The sequence below is a fragment of the Macrobrachium nipponense genome, chromosome 20 (genome assembly GCF_015104395.2).
Source record: "Macrobrachium nipponense isolate FS-2020 chromosome 20, ASM1510439v2, whole genome shotgun sequence".
NCBI classification, from domain to species: Eukaryota; Metazoa; Arthropoda; class Malacostraca; order Decapoda; family Palaemonidae; genus Macrobrachium; species Macrobrachium nipponense.
In genome coordinates this window covers 38,548,570-38,569,079 of record NC_061089.1, presented here as the reverse complement: position 1 = coordinate 38,569,079, position 20,510 = coordinate 38,548,570, and the positions used below count along the sequence as shown (strand labels likewise).

The window sequence follows — 20,510 nt, the reverse complement described above, 5'->3', positions numbered from 1 at the left end:
GAGGCCGTTTAATGAAACGAACACTTCTCTGTCCTATCTGTTTAGAAAATAAACGTTACGTCAATCCCCAAGACCATTGGCAAATGATCTCATTTGCCAAGACGCCTCTCTCTCTCTCTCTCTCTCTCTCTCTCTCTCTCTCTCTCTCTCTCTCTCTCTCTCTCTCTCTCTCTCTCCTCTCTGTGATCAAATTACTGGATAATTTCTCTCTTTGGATACTTGGAATTTGCATTGTAATCTAACCAGAAACTTCGTTTTGTTATTATTACTGGAAACAAGCAATGATTTTTTCATTATTTGTGCTTTTGGACAGTTATAAACTTTGTGCATCGCAAGCTAGTATGTATTCATTCGCTCGGAAACTAGTTCCGCATATGAGGCGTCACTAAAAAAATTTGAAAAATACAACATAAAAAGTGTCGAAAATCATCATAACCTCAAAATTTTTGTTGTAATCTAACCAGAAACTTATTTTTATTAATATACTGTACTAAACTATAAAGGATTTTTATCATAGTATGCGTTTTTTAAAAGCGTCGTTAACTCGGAGCGTCGGGAGACGCCGCTCTCTCTCTCTCTCTCTCTCTCTCTCTCTCTCTCTCTCTCTCTCTCTCTCTCTCTCTGATCAAATTTCTGGATAATGTCTCTCTTTGGATACTTGGAATTTGCGTTGTAATCTAACCAGAAACTTCGTTTTGTTATTATTACCGGAAACAAGCAATTATTTGCGCTTTTGGACTGTTATAAACTTTGCGCATCGCAAGCTAGTATGTATTCATTCGCTTGGAAACTAGTTCCGCATATGAGGCGTCACTAAAAAACATAGAAAAATACAACATAAAAAGTGTCGAAAATACTCATAACCTCAAAATTTTTGTTGTAATCTAACCAGAAATGATATTGTTATTATACAATAAAGTTTCATACATACTTACCTGGCAGATATATACATAGCTAAGACTCCGTCGTCCCCGACAGAAATTCAAATTTCGCGCCACTCGCTACAGGTAGGTCAGGTGATCTACCTGCCTGCCCTGGGCGGCAGGACTAGGAACCATCCCCCGTTTTCTATCATATTTTCTCTCTTCCACCTGTCTCCTGCGGGGAGGCTGGGTGGGCCTTTATTGTATATACTCTGCCAGGTAAGTATGTATGAAACTTTATTGGTATAATAACAATATCATTTTCATACAATCCACTTACCTGTCAGATATATACATAGCTGATTGGCACCCTTCGGTGGAGGGTAAGAGACAGCTACTATATGGAATAGACAGGTAAACAACATATGTTGTAGGTATAAATAAAACCTTGGTTCCTACCTGATAGGTGGTAGACTTCGTGGGTGTTTGCCCAGTAGTCTGCATCACCTCAAGAAACTTTAGCGAGATATATGATCTATGGCCAAGAGTTCTTGTGGGTCTGCCGATGGGGTCTTATCCGCTTACTCGGCAGAGCCTAAAAGGACTTTGTCAATGGGTGCTGATCCACTTATATGACAATACACCTTATGAAGGAGCACACAACCAATCCCGACCACCTGATCCTAACCATATGTTTAGAACTAAGGATTGTTCCGAGTTATCCCGAACTCGTCACAACAACCGTAACTCTAAACCACTACGCACACATACATAATTTTTTTCTTTTTCCAAAAAAAAAATTTATACTCATCTAATTGGATATGACAAGATTCTCTTACTGAACAACATAGACGGCCGCCGTGCTAAACCAAGTCCTCCATTGTTCGAAGAGACTCCAGACCATATCCAAAAAGAAGAAAAGTATATACATTTAAGGATTGGTGTCGGCTCCCGTACCCAGAATCGTATCCGCCGATACGAAAGGACCTAGAGAAAAACACTTCTCATATGTCACACGAACGTCTTTCAAGTAATGAGATGCAAATACTGAGTTGCATCTCCAAAAATGTCGTATCTATGATGTTTTTAAGAGCGACATATTCTTATGAAACGAGAGAGACGTCGCTACAGCTCTCACTTCATGAGCTTTAACTCTCAACAGTTGTAACTGTTCGTCAGGACAGACCTTATGAGCGTCTGTAATGACGTTTTCTCACAAAGAATGCCAGCGCATTCTTGGACATCAGTCTTGTGGGGTCTTTTACCGCGCACCAAAGACCTTGTCTAGAGCCTCCCATCTGATGCTTTCTCTGAAGGTAGAACTTCAGAGCTCTAACAGGGCATAGAGACCTCTCTGCTTCTCTGCCTACGAGACTGGACATGCCTTTGACTTCGAATGACTTAGGCCAGGGATTCGTGGGATTCTCGTTTTTTAGCTAAAAACTGGGTCTTAAACGAGCAAATAGCTGAGTCTCCCTTGAATCCGACTTTATCCTGCAGAGCATGTAATTCACTAATTCTCTTTGCCGTAGCTTAAAGATAATAGGAATAGGCATTTTCTGGTGATGTCTCTAAACGATGCCAGATGAGGAGGTTCGAATCTTTCCGATGACAGAAACTTGAGGACTACGTCTAGGTTCCAGTTCGGAGGTACTGGTTCCTTCGACTTTGAAGTCTCAAAAGACCTTATGAGATCGTGAGATCTTTATTATCTGCCAGATCCAATCCTCTATTTCCTGAATACAGCCGAGAGCATACTTCTGTATCCTTTTATTGTGGATACGGCTAGATGAGATTTTTCTCTCAGGAATAGCAGGAAGTCAGCAATTTCCGCTATAGAGGTAGTGGAGGAGGACAACTTCTTGGATCTACACCACCTTCTAAACACCTCCCACTTCGATTGGTATACTTTCGTAGTGGAGGTTCTGCGTGCTCTCGCGATCGCGCTTGCCACTTCGCGAGAAAAGCCTCTCGCTCTGACAAGTCTTTCGATAGTCGAAAGGCAGTCAGAGCGAGAGCGGGGAGGTTTTGATGGTACCTCTTGAAGTGTGGTTGTCTGAGAAGATCTGTCCTTCTTGGTAGGGATCTTGGAAAGTCTCGATCCACTCTACCACCTCCGTGAACCAATCCTGGGCCGGCCAAAAGGGGGCTATTAACGTCATCCTCGTCTCCTTTGACGCCACAAACTTTTTCATTACTAATCCCAGGATTTTGAATGGGGGAAAAGCATATACGTCTACTAGAGACCAATTTAGCAGGAAGGCGTCTACCATAAGTGCTCTTGGATCTTCCACGACCGAGCAAAAGACTGGCAGCCTTTTGGAAATGAATGTTGCGAAGAGATCCACATGAGGAGTCCCCCACAGAGACCAGAGATCGAGACACACTTCCTCGGTGTAGGGTTCCCACGCTCTGTATGAAGGACCTGGTTCCTCCTGCTGAGTCTGTCCGCCCTCACATTCTTTACTCCCGTACGAACCTTGTCAGCAGGGATGAGTTCCTGTGGGACGTCCAAAGCAATAGGTCTCTCGTCAGTTCGTAAAGGAACGAGGAGTGAGTCCCCCCCTGTTTCCGAATGTAGGCAAGTGCGGTGGTGTTGTCCACGTTTACTTGCACTACTTTGTTCGACACCAGAGGTTCTAGACTCTTCAAAGCCAGATGCACGGCGAAGAGCTCTTTGCAGTTTATGTGCCAAGTCACCTGTGCTGGTTCCCAGGTGCCTGACACCTCTTCTGAGCCTAATGTCGCTCCCCAACCTTTCTCCGATGCGTCGGAGTACAACACTAGGTCTGGGTTCTGTGTTTTTAGAGAGATCCCTTTGTTCTCTTGCAGAGGGGGCAACCACCACTCCAGGTGCGATTTTATCTCCACTGGAATGGGAAAAACGTCCGAAAGCTGTCCGGTTTTCCAGCTCCAAGACTTCTTGAGGAAGAATTGAAAGCGGACGTAAATGCAGTCTTCCATGGGGGAAGAACTGTTTCTAGCGAAGGCGGGAGGAAAGGGTCCCTAGAAGGCTCAACCATTCCCTCACCAACGTATGTTCCTTCCCTAAGAAGAGAGAGACTATCCGCAAACCTTTTGCGATTCTCTCTTGCGAATGAAATACTCGAAAACCCCGAGAATCCATCCGAATCCCCAGATAGACTAGGTCCTGTCTGGGGATCAGCTGAGACTTCTCGAGGTTCACGAGCAATCCCAACGCTTTGATCAAATCTAGCGTTAACTTTAGGTCCTCCAAGCACTGTCTCTCTGATCTGGCCCTGATGAGCCAGTCGTCCAGATACAGAGAGATATTTACTCCTTTGAGGTGAAGAAACCTCGCCACATTCTTCATCAGGCTTGTGAAGACCTGAGGAGCTGTGGACAGGCCGAAACACAAGGCTCTGAACTGAAAGATCCTTCCCCCCCCCCCCGTCATGAAACGGAGGTACTTCTTCGTGAAGGGTGGATCGGGACGTGAAAGTAGGCGTCCTGGAGATCTAGAGACACCATCCAATCTTGTCGTAATGACGCTAGGACTGAAGCAGAAGTCTCCATGGAGAACTTCTCCTTCTGAACAAATTTTGTTCAGAGAGCTGACGTCCAGTACTGGTCTCCAGCCTCCCGAGGCTTTCGCAACCAGAAAAAGGCGATTGTAAAACCCGGAGTTTTGATCCAGTACTAGTTCTATCGCTCTCTGTCCCACATTTGTTCCACCATCGATCGAAAGAGTATCCCTCAGCACAGGATCCTTGTACTTGGCTGATAGTTCCCTTGGTATTGACGTTAGTGGAGGAGTTGTTCAGGAAAGGGATACGATATCCCTTCCTTATGATAGCCAATGAAGACGCGTCTGCGTTTATCAGTGTCCAGGCTTCCACAAATCCCAGGAGCCTGGCACCTACTGGTGCTTGGAGGAGAGAATCTTCATTTTCCCTTTTAAACCCAAAGGGACGAAAGGCAGACCTAACCTCTCTTCTCCGGAGCCTTCCTTCTTGCGGAGGTCTGGAGGTCGGACCACCTCGAAAGGGCTGAACAGATGTACTAGGTCCATTTCTTGTCCGATGCAGAAACGGTTTCTTTTTCTTTCTGCTGACTGCGTCAGAAGATCCTGAGTCGCCTTCCTCAGTTAAAGAATGCGCAATGTCCTTCACTAACTGAGAAGGGAACAAAAAGTCAGATAGAGGCGAATACAGTAGAGCTGCCCTCTGAGCGTGTGAGACTGCCTTGGTTAAGAAGGCCCCATATACAGTCCTCTTCTTTAGAAGACCTGCTCCAAATAATGATGAGATTTCAAAAGAGCCATCCTGTACCGCTTTGTCAATACAAGACAATATGCATACAGGGCGTTCCAGGTCGATTCCTTCCGAATCATGGGCTTTCTTGGACATCACCCCAAGGGACCCAATCTAAGAAGTTGAAGACTTCCAATACATGAAAGAGTCCCTTGAGGAGATGGTCCAGTTCAGAAATTCCCCACGTAATTCGTGCCGAATTGAGACCTTGTCGACGTGAAGCGTCAACTAAGGTCGAAAAATCTGCTTCCGATGTAGAAGGGAGAGCAATACCCATATTCTCTCCCGTCTGATACCAAATGCCTCTTTTCCCAGCTAATCTTGCTGGAGGCATGCAGAAGACTGTTCTCACTAAGTCTTTCTTAGACTTCATCCATGAGTCTAAGGATTGTAAGGCCCTCTTCATCGAAATGGTGGGCTTCATTTTGAGAAAGACGAAGGCTTCTTCGTCTTAGCACTTGAAAAAGACGAGCGCGCGGAGAAGGAGGAGCGGCAGGAGTCAACTCGTCTCCATACTCCTCAAGAAGCAAGGTAGTCAAAACCTTATAGTTAGACAGTCCTTCTCTTCCCTGATATTCATCATCCGAAGTTTTCTTTCCAACTCGGGATCTACATGAGTCTCCGCTCTCCTTTCCGTACGTTCCTCTTCTGGAGGAGACAAACTCCTAATAGGAGAGGGGCTAAGGGAATGATAACCTTTCCTCTTTCCCGCTTTAATAGTCTTGGAAGGCGCCACAAGCTCAGGCTTCTCTTGAAAATTAGAAGACGCTTCCCGCTTGTATGACGCTTCCCGTTCGCCAAGCGTCCTGGCTGACGTCTCTCGCTTACTTGTCTGCTGACGTCTTGATAACGCTTCGCGCCTGGAAGACGCTCCGCTCTCCAAAGGCGTCCTACTTGGCCGTCACAATATTGGTCGGAGCGTCACGTCTATGATCCGATTTCAATAACGCTTCACGTCTAAAAGACGTCTTACGTCTCTCTGGCGTTACGAAACTTTCGTAAGCCACCGTTCTCGTTCTCGAACTCGAAGCTTCTGTAAGACGTTTAGCAGTTTCACGTCTGCATGACGCTTCTCGTTGAGCAGGTGAGAGAGGACGAGACTTCTTAATTGGAAGCGTCACGTCCTTCCGACGAGGCGCTAAAAACTCCCACTAGAGAGACAGTTGCTCTTGAACTGCCATAATTATCCTCCTTGACGCTTTCTCCCACGTCCACTGCATGACGCCTTTCGTCATCACTCGGGGGAGAAGAAGGAAAGGGTACTTCTGCGTACTGTCAGGTGACGCTGACGCCACCTTCGCTTTCTTAAGGGTATCGGCGGGGTCGGGGGTTAATTTTGAGTGACGGTGTTCAAACTTGCACAGGTGTTACCTCTAGTTTGACTAAAGATGCACACAAAATTTCAGGTGAATTAGATAAAAACTCTTTTTTTAACAAATATTTTTCTTTAAAACATAGCATTTTTTATTTGTTTTTTAAAGTGTATCTCCTTCCTTATTTATCATTCCATTTAAAGAAAAAAGTAATGGCAGAAAGTTTAATACCTATCAAATAAAACGGCAAACTCAGAAATCCAATATGTGATGTGTGCTATTTAAAAAGAATATTTTTAAAAATTCAATAAAAAATCACCCTAAAATTATGTATTAAATATTGGTGGAAAAAAATTTTTTGAGAAAAAAAAGAAAAATAAATTTGCCGATGTGTTCTCTCACTATCTTTATTCCAATTGCTTTTTAGATTATTAAAATCCATTTATAAATAAGGGAGTTTTTAGAATTTGAATGTAGAAAATGTATGTTTTGAGAAAAACGCAGTTAAAGTTTGCTAACCAATTATTTTGCTTTTAGAAGAAAATAAAAAGTTTCTTGGAAAAGCCTTACAAGGCGTCTGTTTCCTTCTTTTATTATAAGAGATATTATTCCCTCTAAAAAAAAAAACATTTATAACTTATAGAAAATAGTTTATATTATTTTTGGGGGTTATCGTAGAACGCCACTCTACTCTTGTGCTACCAAGAATTCTAATGAGCCCCTCCTTCATATCCTCCTTTTGATGTTCTTTGCTTCTTTTTGCTTTCTTGAATGCATAGCAGACCTTCGTTTCCTGGTTTTCTCTTTCATTTGAAGGCCTTTCAGGTTTTCTCCTGTTGTTTTTCTCATAATAGACAGCAATGAACTTGGTGCATAGCCGATATTATGTTCCATTGCAGCAATATGTTTTGATATATAAATGAAGCTGTTGTTTCACGATATGTTTTCTGTTTTCACACTTTCAGATTGGCACCTCACACTTACACGTTAGTTTCCAAGTCAACATCAAAACTGTTTTCATCAATTTCAAGTGTTATATTGCTGTCCCACTGCCCGCAATACGTCGAACTAAAAGCGTCTTTTAGAGCTCTCAAGGGTAATGAAACTATTTCTCCATCATTGCTTACATTCAGAACGTCTTCTTTTTCAGTCATATAACTTCTCATAAAAAAAACTCCTTAGGTTGGCTCCTGATAAAACACTGACATCACCTGCTACATTAGGGACAGCAATTACATCTTGAAAATGCTCATTCTCTTCCTCGTCCCCCTCCTCATCATCAGATAACTTCAAAACAAAGTCGTCGGTACCATCATCATCATCATCTTGATATATTTGTGCAAAGGTATAATAGATTTCCCTTGGAGCTTCGTAATAGGAAGTATTTGGCATCTCTTCAGCACACATGGCAGGTGGCGACATGTCGGAAGCTACATTAGCTCTCTATGCTTTTAGTTTCAAGATAAGTTTTGATATTATGAGAGTTTGCTTCCCTTAGTTTACTAAACTTCTTTTTTGGCATGTTAGTAGTATATATAATACACAATTGATGTCTAAAAGTCTCAGGAAGTGTTGCAGTTGATTGAAAATAACAACTACACGATTGCATAAAAAAATACAAGAATTCTCTCTCGAGACAAGTGGCTCGCGTTATTCAGTCATGGGAAGAGTTGCCATCTTTATCAGGAAAACATATTGTACGGCATACGAAACAAAATGCAATGAAAAGAAACTCAAATCTTAAAAGAATAAATGGAAAATGAAATAGTAAAACCACCCCCTCCCTAACAGACCCCTTTAATTTTCTACTTAGACGTGGCCTTTAAACCATTTAAAAAGCTTCGTATCGATATTATCTTACGTGTGGCAATGGCCGGGACCCAGATGTATGGAAATATGACAATAACTCATTTTCACGAATTTGAGCCAATTTCGCCAAAATTACAGGCCGCCGATACCCTTAATAGAAGAAGGAGCGTCATCTGAGAAGCGCTCTGGGCTAGAATCTATTTCAGGTTCTTTCATATGACGCTTCAGCGGTCTCGACAAGTTCGACTCCTTCCACCCTCGTTTAGGTGAGGGAGAAGGAGAGGACGAGAAACACTCACGAAGGACGCTTTTTCTATAGCGCCCTTGAGCCGCCTGCCACGAAGCAGAGCTAGCTGAATGGGACGTCTGACCGTTGGGGATTCCCCACGACCTCCTTAAGGCTTTCGACTTTCCTTCTCCTCTGGGCATGGGAGGGAGCTTGGAAGAGGTCTAGGCCTGGGAGCGTCGCAGGGACGATCAAACGCCCCCTCCACAACACTGGGAGAACTCACTTCACTGTAATGCTCACTTTCACTAGCCTTACCTTGGAAGTCAGCCATCTTGGACTTCATGTCTCTAATTGTAGCTTTCAGATTGGCGATTTCCGAGGCCGAATCCGAAAGAGCACTCTGAGAATGAGATACATAGGAGAATCTACATCAGTAGGATTAGAATTATCCGTGAAAGGCTCAATAGGCCTTGAACTCACACCTTTCAGGACGTCTAACCCTATCCCTCTCTAACTTCTTCAAATAAGAAGTCAAAGTCTTCCACTCTTCTGCATTTAATCCCTCGCATTCCTTACAAGTATTATTAGCAGAACACTGAAACCCCCTACATTTACGGCATACAGTGTGAGGATCAACCGAAGCTTTCGGTATCCTCACCCTGCAGCCTACATTCACACACATTCTCACACTCACATTTGAATCAGACATACTGAGAAAAATCCAAAAGAGTTATTCCAAAAACAGTCCACAGTAGCGAATGCCAAAACACGATCCAGATACGTCACCAAAAAGCCGAGAAACGATGATCAAAGGATGAAATAATTGAAATCTCAAGTCAGGAGGTAATAGCAAACAATGTTGATACCACCGGCGACAGAGAAAAATATGTTAGAAAACGGGGATGGTTCCTAGTCCTGCCGCCATGGCAGGCAGGTAGATCACCTGACCTACCTGTACGAGTGGCGCGAAATTTGAATTTCTGTCGGGGACGACGGAGTCTTAGCTATGTATATATCTGACAGGTAAGTGGATTGTATGAAAACTTATTTTTATTAATATACTGTGCTAATTTTAAAGGATTTTTATCATAGTATGCGTTTTTTAAAAGCGTCGTTAACTCGGAGCGTCGGAAGCATCAGCATCGTAACGTCGGAACAAACGTTGTAACTCAGGGCGGATTTTTCAATGAATATTTAAGAAAAAGCGTCGTAACCTCGGAACGTCGTAACCCGGGGACTGCCTGTAATCTGAACCACTAAAAGAAACAGTTCAACATCCCCACAAAAATACAAACAAGTACTTACTTCAATGATATTAAGTTTGCTCTCCAAACTTTGTGCAACATCAGTTATAGTTGATGATGTATTTGAATTCATATTATTGAGGTTACTTCGGTCATTGCCTTTCTTGGCCATGTTGTCTAAATATAACTGAGAAGAAGAAGCTAAGTTGAAGTTATCTGCATTGCCATTTCCATCATTGTCATTGCCGCCCCAATCATCTTCATCTTCAAACCACGTCTCACCTCCCCTTGAACTCACTAAAGATGGTGACTTGTTTGGTGGAGATGATGTTCTCACAGCACTATGATCAATTATCTGACTTCTCACACAAGTCCAACTAATTTGAAAAAGAAAAAAATTATTTTATTTGGGATAAATACAAAAAATAATAAATCAATCAACAGATAAACTAAACTAGTCGGTACTTTTAGTAACATCAATCTTTCTGTAAAACAAAAATGATATTGTCATGATACAATAAAGTTTGTTCATACTTACCTGGCAGATATATATATAGCTGTATTCTCCGAAGTCCGACAGAATTTCAAAATTTCCGGCACACGCAGTGGGCAGCCACGTGGTTAATACCCATTCCCGCCGCTGGGAGGCGGGTATCAGGAACCATTCCCATTTTCTATTCAGATTTTCTAATGCCACTGTCTCCTGAGGGGAGGTGGGTGGGTACTTAATTATATATATCTGCCAGGTAAGTATGAACAAACTTTATTGTATCATGACAATATCATTTTGTTCATGAAACTTACCTGACAGATATATATACAGTGGTACCTTGAGATACGAGATTAATTCGTTCCGGAACCGGGCTCGGAACTCGAAAAACTCGTATCTCAAATCAATTTTTCCCATTTAAATTAACTGAAATGTATTTAATCCGTTCCAGACCTATGAAATATACCCCCAAACCATCGTAAATAATGAGAAAACACACATATAAATGTAGAAATATAGTACAAAAAATTATATCAGTAATATATTTTAGTAATGAATAGAATTAAAGTAAAATAAAGATAAGAAAAAGTTAATTTAATCTTAACCTTGGTGACAGTCGCGTGCGGGCGGCTAAGGGAGGCGAGTGACGGAGGAGGGTGGGTGGACGGCTACATTAGTCCCGTTACGTAAACAGGAATTTCCTAACAGAAAATGAAAAATGAACATTAAAATGTAAACTAAAACTAAAATTTAGCAATGAATAACAAAGTTACGTAACACAACAAAAAGTTAAGAACACGTAATCTTACCTTGCTGAAGGAGGCGAGTGCGGCTGGCTAACGGAGTCGAGTGGCGGAGGAGGAGGAGGGAGCAGGGAGGGGCTAGTCCCGTTACGTAACAGCATTTTTCGAACACAAAATGACTAACATTAAAATGTAAACTAAAACTGCATTTCCTTAACTTTAATAAAAATTTGCACTTTCCTTAACTTAAATTTGAAAAAATACTAATGCACTTTAAACTTAAAACTTAACCTAAGCGATACGTAAGTTTAATCAGCACTTGTTTTCTGCCTTTTAGAATCACTTTCGGCACTTTCATTTGCGCTTCTCTTTAACAAAAATTTATCCAAAGAGCTTTGCTTCTGCCTCCCTTTTAGAATGTTCCGGAAATGAGTCAAACAAGTGTCATTAAATAACGCTGAAGCACGACTAGTCGAAACTTTTTCTGGATGTTTCTGTTCAATGAAACTCGAAAGTGTTTCCCACATTGCTAACATGTCTTTAATTTGACTTGTAGGAATCACTTCCTCCGGCTCTTCCTCCCCTCGCTACAGCTGCTAATCTCTTGCAGGGCCTTCATATGTTGCATCACCTGCAGCTCCTTCAACTCCTCAATTGAGAGTTCCTCCTCATGTTCCTCGACGAGTTCGTTGACGTCGCCCTCATCTACCTCCAGACCCATCGACTTTCCGAGGGACACAATCTCCTCCACCGTTGCTTGGGGTACGAACCCTTCGAAGTCCCTCTCTGAAACAGCATCAGGCCATAGCTTTTTCCACGCCGAGTTCAAGGTTCGTCTCGTTACCTCTTGCCATGCCGAGTCAATGATACGTAAACATACGACGATATTGTAATGCTCTTTCCAAAACTCTCAAAGCATCGGCGGAACAAATGCTTTGTGAAAAGCTTTTTAAAATTTGCAATGACCTGCTGATCCATTGGTTGCAGGATGGAAGTCGTGTTGGGTGGGAGGTAGAGGACTTTTCACAAACTGGAACTCCTCGAGAATGTCATCTTGAAGACCAGGTGGGTGGGCCGGAGCATTATCCAAAATTAATAAGGCTTTCAGTGGTAGGTTATTCTTTTGAAGATATTCCTTCACTGAAGGACCGAAGACGAGGTTTTACCCAATCTGTAAAGAACTGCCGCGTAACCCCATGCCCTTGCATTCGCGCGCCACATTACGTGCAGTTTTTCTTTCAGAATTTTGTGTGACTTGAACGGCTCGAGGATTTTCAGAATGGTAGACTAGCAGTGGCTTTACTTTACAGTCACCACTAGCATTTGCAACACAATGCAAGGGGTCAGGCGGTCCTTCATGGGTTTATGGCCTGGCATCTTCGTCTCCTCTTCGGTTGATGTATGTCCTCCGTGGCATTTTTTTTCCAAAATAATCCCGTCTCATCGAAGTTAAAGACTTGTTGCGGGATGTAGCCTTCCTCCTCAATAAGCTCAGCGAACTCGACGATGTACCTTTCAGCTCCCTTTACATCGGTCACTCGCAGCTTCACCATGCCATCACCACCGAATGAATGCCACTCTCTCTTCTTAAAATTATCGAACCACCCACGACTTGCCTTAAATGTGTCTTCTGCTCCCCTTCTGAAGTTGATGCTCTTCCTTCTTCAAATCTGCGTAAATAACGCGAGCCTTTTCGCAAATTATACTCTCCGTCACTGTATCTCCCGCTAGTTCCTTCTCTTTCAACCATACCAAGAGCAGCTTCTCCATTTCTTCATGGACATTTGTCCTTAATTGCGACAGAATTGTAGTTCCCTTTAGCTGTTTTTTGCACTTTGATGGCATCCTTTTGCTTTAGGATGGTACAAATGGTCGATGTGCTACGCTCATGACACCCGGGCCAGTTCCATCACTCGTACACCACTCTCATGTTTTTCTATTATTTCTCGCTTTACCTCTATCGGCAGCATTCTCTTCTTCTTTTCGCCACTCTCCTTTGCACGTACTTTCTTTGGCCCCATGATGGTAGGTAAAAAAGTTCACTAATTCGTGAAAAAACAGCGAAAACACGAGTACAGCTCACAAACACAACTTAAATCTGTCGGCCACACGTGCGAGTGAGCTCGTGGGATGCTCCCAGCTGATGCTGCCCGCGAACGCCAACTAGCGGTGGCGTCCCCGAACCAACTCGGATCTCGGGACACAGCTCGGGTCTCAAGGCAAAATTTGGACCGAATTCCACCTCGGGTCTCAAAGCACTCGTATCACAGGACGCTCGTATCTCAAGGTACCACTGTACGTATATAGCTGAATCCCACCATTGGAGGTGGGAAGGGACAGAATAGAAGGATTTAGGAAACAAATTACATGCAGATGATTGACATCTTGGTTCCTTACCTGTTAGCATAGCTGACTTCGTGATTACTGTCACCCAAGTCTGCTTCTGCTTTACTAGAGTCTCCAGCAAGGTAGTGACCTGTATAGCTGGTGAGTTCTAGATGATCTGTCAACGGGAGCGTGACCACAATGCGAATAGACCATATTGACCATACTCTGAGGGCAACGAAGCTAAAAACCACCACCTGACCTAACCTATCAAAGTTAGTCCCATATAACTTTAAGGCTAAAGAGAGGGAAGACCGCCTCAAGCGACCGACCCTTCAACCGTAAATCAACACAATAAAATTAAAAGCACACCTAATCCTTTTCTATAGGATGGATTCGTGGCTGCTTCCTGCCCCCAATATATGTCTGCGGATATGTATGGTCCTAGCGACTCGCAGTTCTCATATGCCGTCTTCACATCCCGCAGGTAGTGTGAAGCGAACACAGAGTTACTTCGCCAAAATGTAGCACTTAGGATATCGACTGAGTGCCATATTCTTTTGAAACGCCATTGAGGTTGCGACAGCTCTTACCTCATGGGCTTTTACTTTCAAAAGTTTCAGATCACCAACTGGACAGGACGAATGGGCCTCCCTGATGGTGCTTCTCAAAAAGAATGCCAGTGCATTTTTTGACATTGGAAAGTCTGGTCTCTTAATGGAACACCACAGATTTTCCAAAGGACCCTGACAGTTTTCAGTTTTTTCCAAATAAAACTTGAGAGCCCTGACAGGGCACAGGACTCTCTCTGGCTCTCGTCCAATGATCTCTGCTAACCCCTTGATCTCAAAGCTCTTCGGCCAGGGGTTAGATGGATTTTCATTCTTTGCTAAGAAGGAAGGGCTCAGGGAACACACTGCATTGTGTCCTCTGAAGCCCACATGTCTACTTATTGCTTGAATTTCACTAACCCTCTTCGCTGTGGCCAGAGCGGTTAGGAAAATCGCCTTTCTTGTAACGTCTTTCAACGAGGCAGCATGCAGAGGTTCAAAAGGACTTGACATTAGGAACTTCAGAACTACGTCTAAGTTCCATGATGGGACCTTAGGCTGCAGTACTTTAGAGGTTTCAAAGGACCTCAAAAGATCGTGAAGGTCTTTAATGTTTGTCAGGTCTAACCCTCTGTGACGGAAGACAGCTGACAACATACTTTTGTATCCCTTAATCATGGGCACTGCAAGCCTGTCCACATTTCTCAGATGCAGGATGAAATCTGCGATCTGGTTCACAGAGGTCGTGGAGGAGGAAATACCTTTCTTCCTGCACCACTTCCTGAAGACAGCCCACTTAGATTGATAAACTGCTCAAGAGGAAGCTCTTCTAGCGTTAGCAATAGCTTTTGCCACCGGTCTTGAAAAACCTCTCGCTCTGACCAACTTTTGAATACTAGTCTGAACGCAGTCAGACTCAGAGCGGAGAGGTTTCCGTGGTACCTCTCGAAGTGGGGCTGTCTGAGTAGATCGGCTCTCTCTGGAAGGGTCCTTGGGAAGTCTACTAGGAGAGACATGACCTCCGTGAACCAGTCGCTTGAAGGGCAAAACGGGGCGATTAGTGTCATTCTCGCTCCCGGAGACGCCGCAAACTTCCTGATTACTTCTCCTAAAAGTTTGAACAGGGGAAAGGCGTAGACGTCCATCCCCGTCCAGTCCCATAGGATGGCATCTATTGCTATTGCTCCCGGGTCGAGAACCGGCGAGCAATAAAGAGGAAGCCTCTTCGTTTTTCGAAGTTGCGGAAGAGGTCCTACTAACGGACGTCCCCCATAGTCTCCACAACTCTTGGCAGACCTCTACGTGAAGAGTCCATTCTGTGGCAAGCAGTTGATGTTGGCAGCTGAGAAGATCCGCCCGGACATTTTGCACTCCTGAAACGAACCTCGTCAGGATTATTATGTTCCGAGCTTTCGCCCACAGGAGGATGTCTCTTGCTATCTCGAACAGGGACCGAGAGTGTGTCCCCCCCTGTTTTTTTATGTATGCAAGAGCTGTGGTATTGTCCGAGTTGATCTGGACAACTCGGCCAACCACTCGTTCCTCGAAGAATTGGAGCACTAACCGAATAGCTTCCAACTCCTTTAGGTTTATGTGCCAGGACCTCTGTTTCCCCTCTCAGAGGCCTGACACTTCCTCCTTGCCCAGTGTTGCTCCCCAGCCCGCCATGGATGCATCTGAGAACAACACTAGGTCGGGGCTCATAAGGCTGAGGGGAACAGTCCTTTTGAAAGTTTGACTGGATCTTGCCACCACTTCAGTGATCCTTGACCGATTGAGAAGTTTTCAAAGTCATGTCTAGGTCTTGCTTGTCTTTCCAGTTTTCTGCTAGAAAAAACTGGAGCGGCCTGAGGTGCAGCCTCCCCAGGGAAACAAACTTCTCCAGCGGGAGGAAATGGTTTCCCAGCAGACTCATCCATTCCTTCGCCGAGCTGTCTCCTTCCCCAAGAAAGCTGACACTTTTTTGCTAAGCATTTTCTGTCTGACGTTCCCGGGATGGAAAAGCTTGAAAAGCCACTGAATCCATCTGAATCCCTAGATATACGATGGCTGCATGGGGATCAGATGGGACTTTTCGTAATTGTTGACTAGTAGGCCTAGGGCCTTCGTCAGATTGTAACGTCATGTGAAGGTCCTCCAGACACCTTGAACTCCGAAGACGATCTGATTAGCCAGTCGTCCAGGTAAAGCTAGACCCTTATTTTTGATAGGTGAAGCCATTTTCGCCACATTTCGCATGAGAAGAGTGAATACCATCGGCGCCGTACTTAGTCCGAAGCACCAGAGCCTTGAACTGGAAAACCTGTCCTTCAAGACGAACCTCAGAACTTTCTTGATTGAGGATGGAATCGGAAGTGGTTAAGTATGCGTCTTGGAGATCCAATGACACCATCCAGTCTCCTGGTCTTAAAGCCCCTAGTACAGACTGGGACGTTTCCATCCTGAACTTTTCTTTTCTCACGAAAAGGTTCAACCTCCTGACGTCCAGGACAGGTCTCCATCCCCCAGACTGCTTCGGAACCAGGAACAACCTGTTGTAGAAGCCTGGGGAATCTAACGTTAGCACTTCTTCTACGGCTCCTCTTCTCTAACATTTGATCTAAAAGATCGAGCAATATCTGTTGCTTCTCCGGCTGGTATGAGGGCGACAGGTCTATGGGCTTCGTGCTCAATGGAGGTGTCGAGAGGAAAGGGATCTTGTAACCTCTCTCGATTATATCGAGGGACCAGGTGTCCGTCCCTCTTATTCTCCATGCATGAGCAAAAAATGCGAGTCCTCGCTCCGACCGGTGTTCTGAAGGGCAATGTCAATTTCTTCCTCGGTTTTTGTTTTTGAGGAGACCTTGCCTCTAGAGAACCCCCTTCCTCGAGGAAAGCTCTCGAGGAAGGTCCTCCACGAAAGGGCTTAAACTTCTTCTTGGGGGTTTGTGTGGGGGGGCTAAGGTAGAAGTCCTGGGCTGCAGGACGTCTGGAAGACTGGGTCAAGAGGTTCTGCGTCGCCTTTTCCTGCAGGTTAACTGACAGATCTTTTACCATGGACTGAGGGAAAAGATGTGAAGAAAAAGGGGCAAACAACAATTCTGCCCTCTGCGCTGAAGACACTGATTTTGCTGCAAAACTGCAGTATAGAGCTCTTTTCTTCAGGAGTCCGGTAGCGAAATGGGATGCCAGTTCATCAGAGCCATCCCTTACTGCCCTATCCATACATGCTAACACGCTGGATAATTCTTCCAATGAAATCGAGTCTGGGCTTCTGGATTGTAAGTCCAGGGCCCCCAAGCACCAATCCAGGAAGTTAAATACTTCCAAAGTCCTGAAGATCCCTTTCAGATGGTGATCAATTTCCGACATGGTCCAGGAAACTTTAGCCGATGAAAGGTACGACCTCCTTGGAGCATCAACTAAGTTAGCGAAGTCCCCTTGGGAGGAAGATGGAGCTTTCAATTCCGCTTCCTCTCCCGTTTCGTACCAGATTCCTGCTCTCCCGCTTAGCCTCGATGGAGGAAGAGCAAAGGAAGTGTTGCCTTTCGCCTTCCTGGAGTCCATCCAATCTTGAATTCTTTTAAATGCTCTCTTCGCAGAGAGCGAAGTGGCCATTTTAACGAAGCCAGGTGCTTTCCTGGTCTTCGATAAGGCCAACTGTGAAGGCGGAGAGCAAGGAACCGGTGCCTGGAACTTATTGGGAAACAAGTTTTTTAGGAGATGAGTTAACGTCTTATAATCCGAGGTGGATGACGTTATCAGCTCTTCATCGTCCGCAGGACGAGTCACTAGACGATTCTCCTTCTTCTCTAGTAATAGCAGAAGCGTCCTTAAAAGACCGTGATGTAATCAATCCCTGAGGCCCTGTTCGCAAGAGGGTGCCTCTGTCTGAAGTAGGGTTAGAAGTAGAAATTCGGGTCTGTTTCACCGCTAATTTCGACACTTTAAGTTCCTGGAAGGGAACATCCTGCGGAACGTCTTGAAGAGTATCGTTTTTATGCATAGGGCGTCCATCATTCTTAGCTTCATGACGCTTAGGACTTATATGATCTTCCAAGGCGTCCTTCCGAGCGTCCCGATGCGTAGGACGCCGAGCGTCCTCTGAAGCGTCTTCACGAGCGTCCTGGCAAGCGCCTCGATGAGTAGGACGTCGAATGTCATTGGAAGCTTCCTCAAAAGCGTCCTGATTAACGTATCGAAAAGCAGGACGTCGAGCGTCTTTAACATTATCCTCATTAACCTCCTGGTGATCGTCTAGATGTACAGGATGTCTATCGTGCATAGAACGTCGTGCGTATCCAGAGACGTCCTTACGAGGGTCTTGATCTTGGCGAGCCTCGCTCTGTTCTTGACGTGCGCGAGTGGCAAACTTCGATCGATGATCGTCAGTCGGAGACTTCTGGGCGTTCACGACCTCCTGACAAAGACGACGGCCGCCTGTGCGACAACTTGCGTCTTTGTCACGTTCGTTTATACTCCTAGACGCTCTCTCAAAAAGAACGCTTGCGCGTTCTCGAATGAGTCGGCTGGATCTAGAAGGCGACGAAGAGGTCGACGAACGAGGAGAAGGAGCAGGGGACTGCCTGGTTCTTTTAACAAGCAGCCACCAATCCTTTCTCCGACGACAGGGTTCTGCCTCTCTCTTTACAAAGTAGGACGCCAACTGTTTTTGCATATTCATAAGTATCTCCCTTGACGGAGAAGATTACTGATCAGGAGGAGGACTAATCCTGTGAGAGGAAGACGGGCGAGGGGATGCCTTCTCCTTTATCTCAGGGACAAATTTAGAGCGACTTGAGCGCTCAAAAGCGTCCTCCTCCGATGAAGTTCTGGTCCTCTTCTGTGGTGGGAAGGCTTCAAAATATTCAGGAGATGATTGAAAAGTAGGTGAGAGGGAGGACATGAAGCGTCCTCTTCTCTATAACCCTCTCCACTAAGAGGGCGACAAGGACGACGGCCGCCTGTGCGACATCTTGCGCCCTTGCCGCTCTCCTCGTGAGAGGCCCTCCGAGTGCTCCAACCCCGGTGAGGGGAGGACACCTCGGAGGAGGAGAAACATTCTCTAAGGATTCGTGCATACGCACGATCCTTGGCAGCCTGGGAAGCGTCCACAGGTTCTGCCAAAGGGACATCAGACCAGTATTTAGTTCCTGTAACCCTCCTTCGGCTTTCGACTTGCCCACTCCCTATGTCCTGGGAGTCAGACAGAGGTCTAGACCTGGAGGCATTATGGGACTGATCTGACGCCCCCTCCACAACACTAGATGCACCAACACTTTCATTGCACTTCAACACATCCGATTGTAGCGCGAGCACTTTTGACTCCAGGGCACGAATAGACTCCATGATCGTAGAGAGTACGTTTCCTTTTGTAGACACCTCCTGATTGCCCGAAGGCAATATTACGGGGTTAGGTTCAACAAAATCTACAGGGGGGTTCGCTGGAGACAAATCATTACCCTGACTTCTATTAATTGAAGCACTATTGGAGGAAGACCTCCTGATTCTATCACGCTCAAGTTTTCGTATATAAGAATCATACGCCCTCCACTCAAGATCGGTCAAATCTTCACACTCGATGCATCTATCGTTCAACAAACAAACATGACCTCGACATTTCGTGCACACTGAGTGAGGGTCTACCGAAGCTTTCGGTAGCCTCACCTTACATTCTTCCACACACACACCTGAAACTAGTAGAACTAGATCCAGACATCTTATTAAAGAGAAGTCAAAGCCAAAATCCAAATCAAACCACTATCACGTATGCCAAGCCACCAATCCAGTCAAAAAACCAAAAGTCAATCAGGATACTCAAGGCAAATAAGAAGTTTTCAAAATCCTAGGCGGAGGTACTGGAAACAGTTGTTTACAGCACCGGCGACAGAGAAAATCTGAATAGAAAATGGGAATGGTTCCTGATACCCGCCTCCCAGCGGCGGGAATGGGTGCTAATCACCTGGCCGCCCACTGCGTGTGCCGGGAGTTTTGAAATTCTGTCGGACTTCAGAGAATACAGCTATATATATATCTGTCAGGTAAGTTTCATGAACAAAATTACTTTTCATACCTAACCCTCACTCATATACAACTAATCACATTTATGGACTTTGAGTGACTCAAACTCCTAAGCCTTTTGTAAAAAAAAAAAAAAAGTAACATTAATCTGATCTCAGGGTACAATTACACTACAATAAAACATTTCATAGACACATGCCAGCAACTTATTGAATTCATATCACAAACAGGTTGCAAACAAGTCAACAACTGTAAATGAAGCACTAATTGGGCCTACAGGTAAGTTGTATCTGTATGTTTTACTGGACACATCCAATGAACCAAGCCTGTTAACTCTCATAAAACAGGCAGTGCTGTGTGCAGTAGAACTTGAAGGAAGAAAAGGATAAAAAATTACTGATGGGTTAAAAGTTTTAATCTACTTCTTTAATAATTCAACATAACAATGAGAAAGGATAATTACAGATGACTGACCTGCCTCCCTTCTCTTCCTATACTAACGAACTTAACCCTGTAGCGGGTTAGTGCCATCAGTGGACCTTATGCATTGCACTGTAGGCATTATTTAAGGTTCTTTGCAGCGTCCCTTTTGCCCCTAGCTACAACCCACTTTTGTTCCTTTTATTGTACCACTTTTCATATTCTCTTTCTTCATCAAACTTTCCACCC

General features: G+C 44.6%; 2 protein-coding genes across 2 annotated transcripts in view; one reads left to right on the top strand and one right to left on the bottom strand.

Annotated features, from left to right (window-relative positions):
* LOC135225003 (programmed cell death protein 2-like) overlaps positions 1-20,510 on the top strand; it is a 160,530-nt gene that overhangs the window by 105,173 nt on the left and 34,847 nt on the right. The gene's annotated exons all lie outside the window — the stretch shown is intronic.
* The window catches only part of LOC135195472 (uncharacterized), a 61,242-nt gene that overhangs the window by 25,934 nt on the left and 14,798 nt on the right, over positions 1-20,510 (bottom strand). Inside the window, exon 4 of the mRNA XM_064221696.1 lies at positions 9,794-10,109. Coding sequence (XP_064077766.1) covers positions 9,794-10,109 — 316 coding nt within the window. The remainder of the gene's footprint in view (positions 1-9,793; positions 10,110-20,510) is intronic.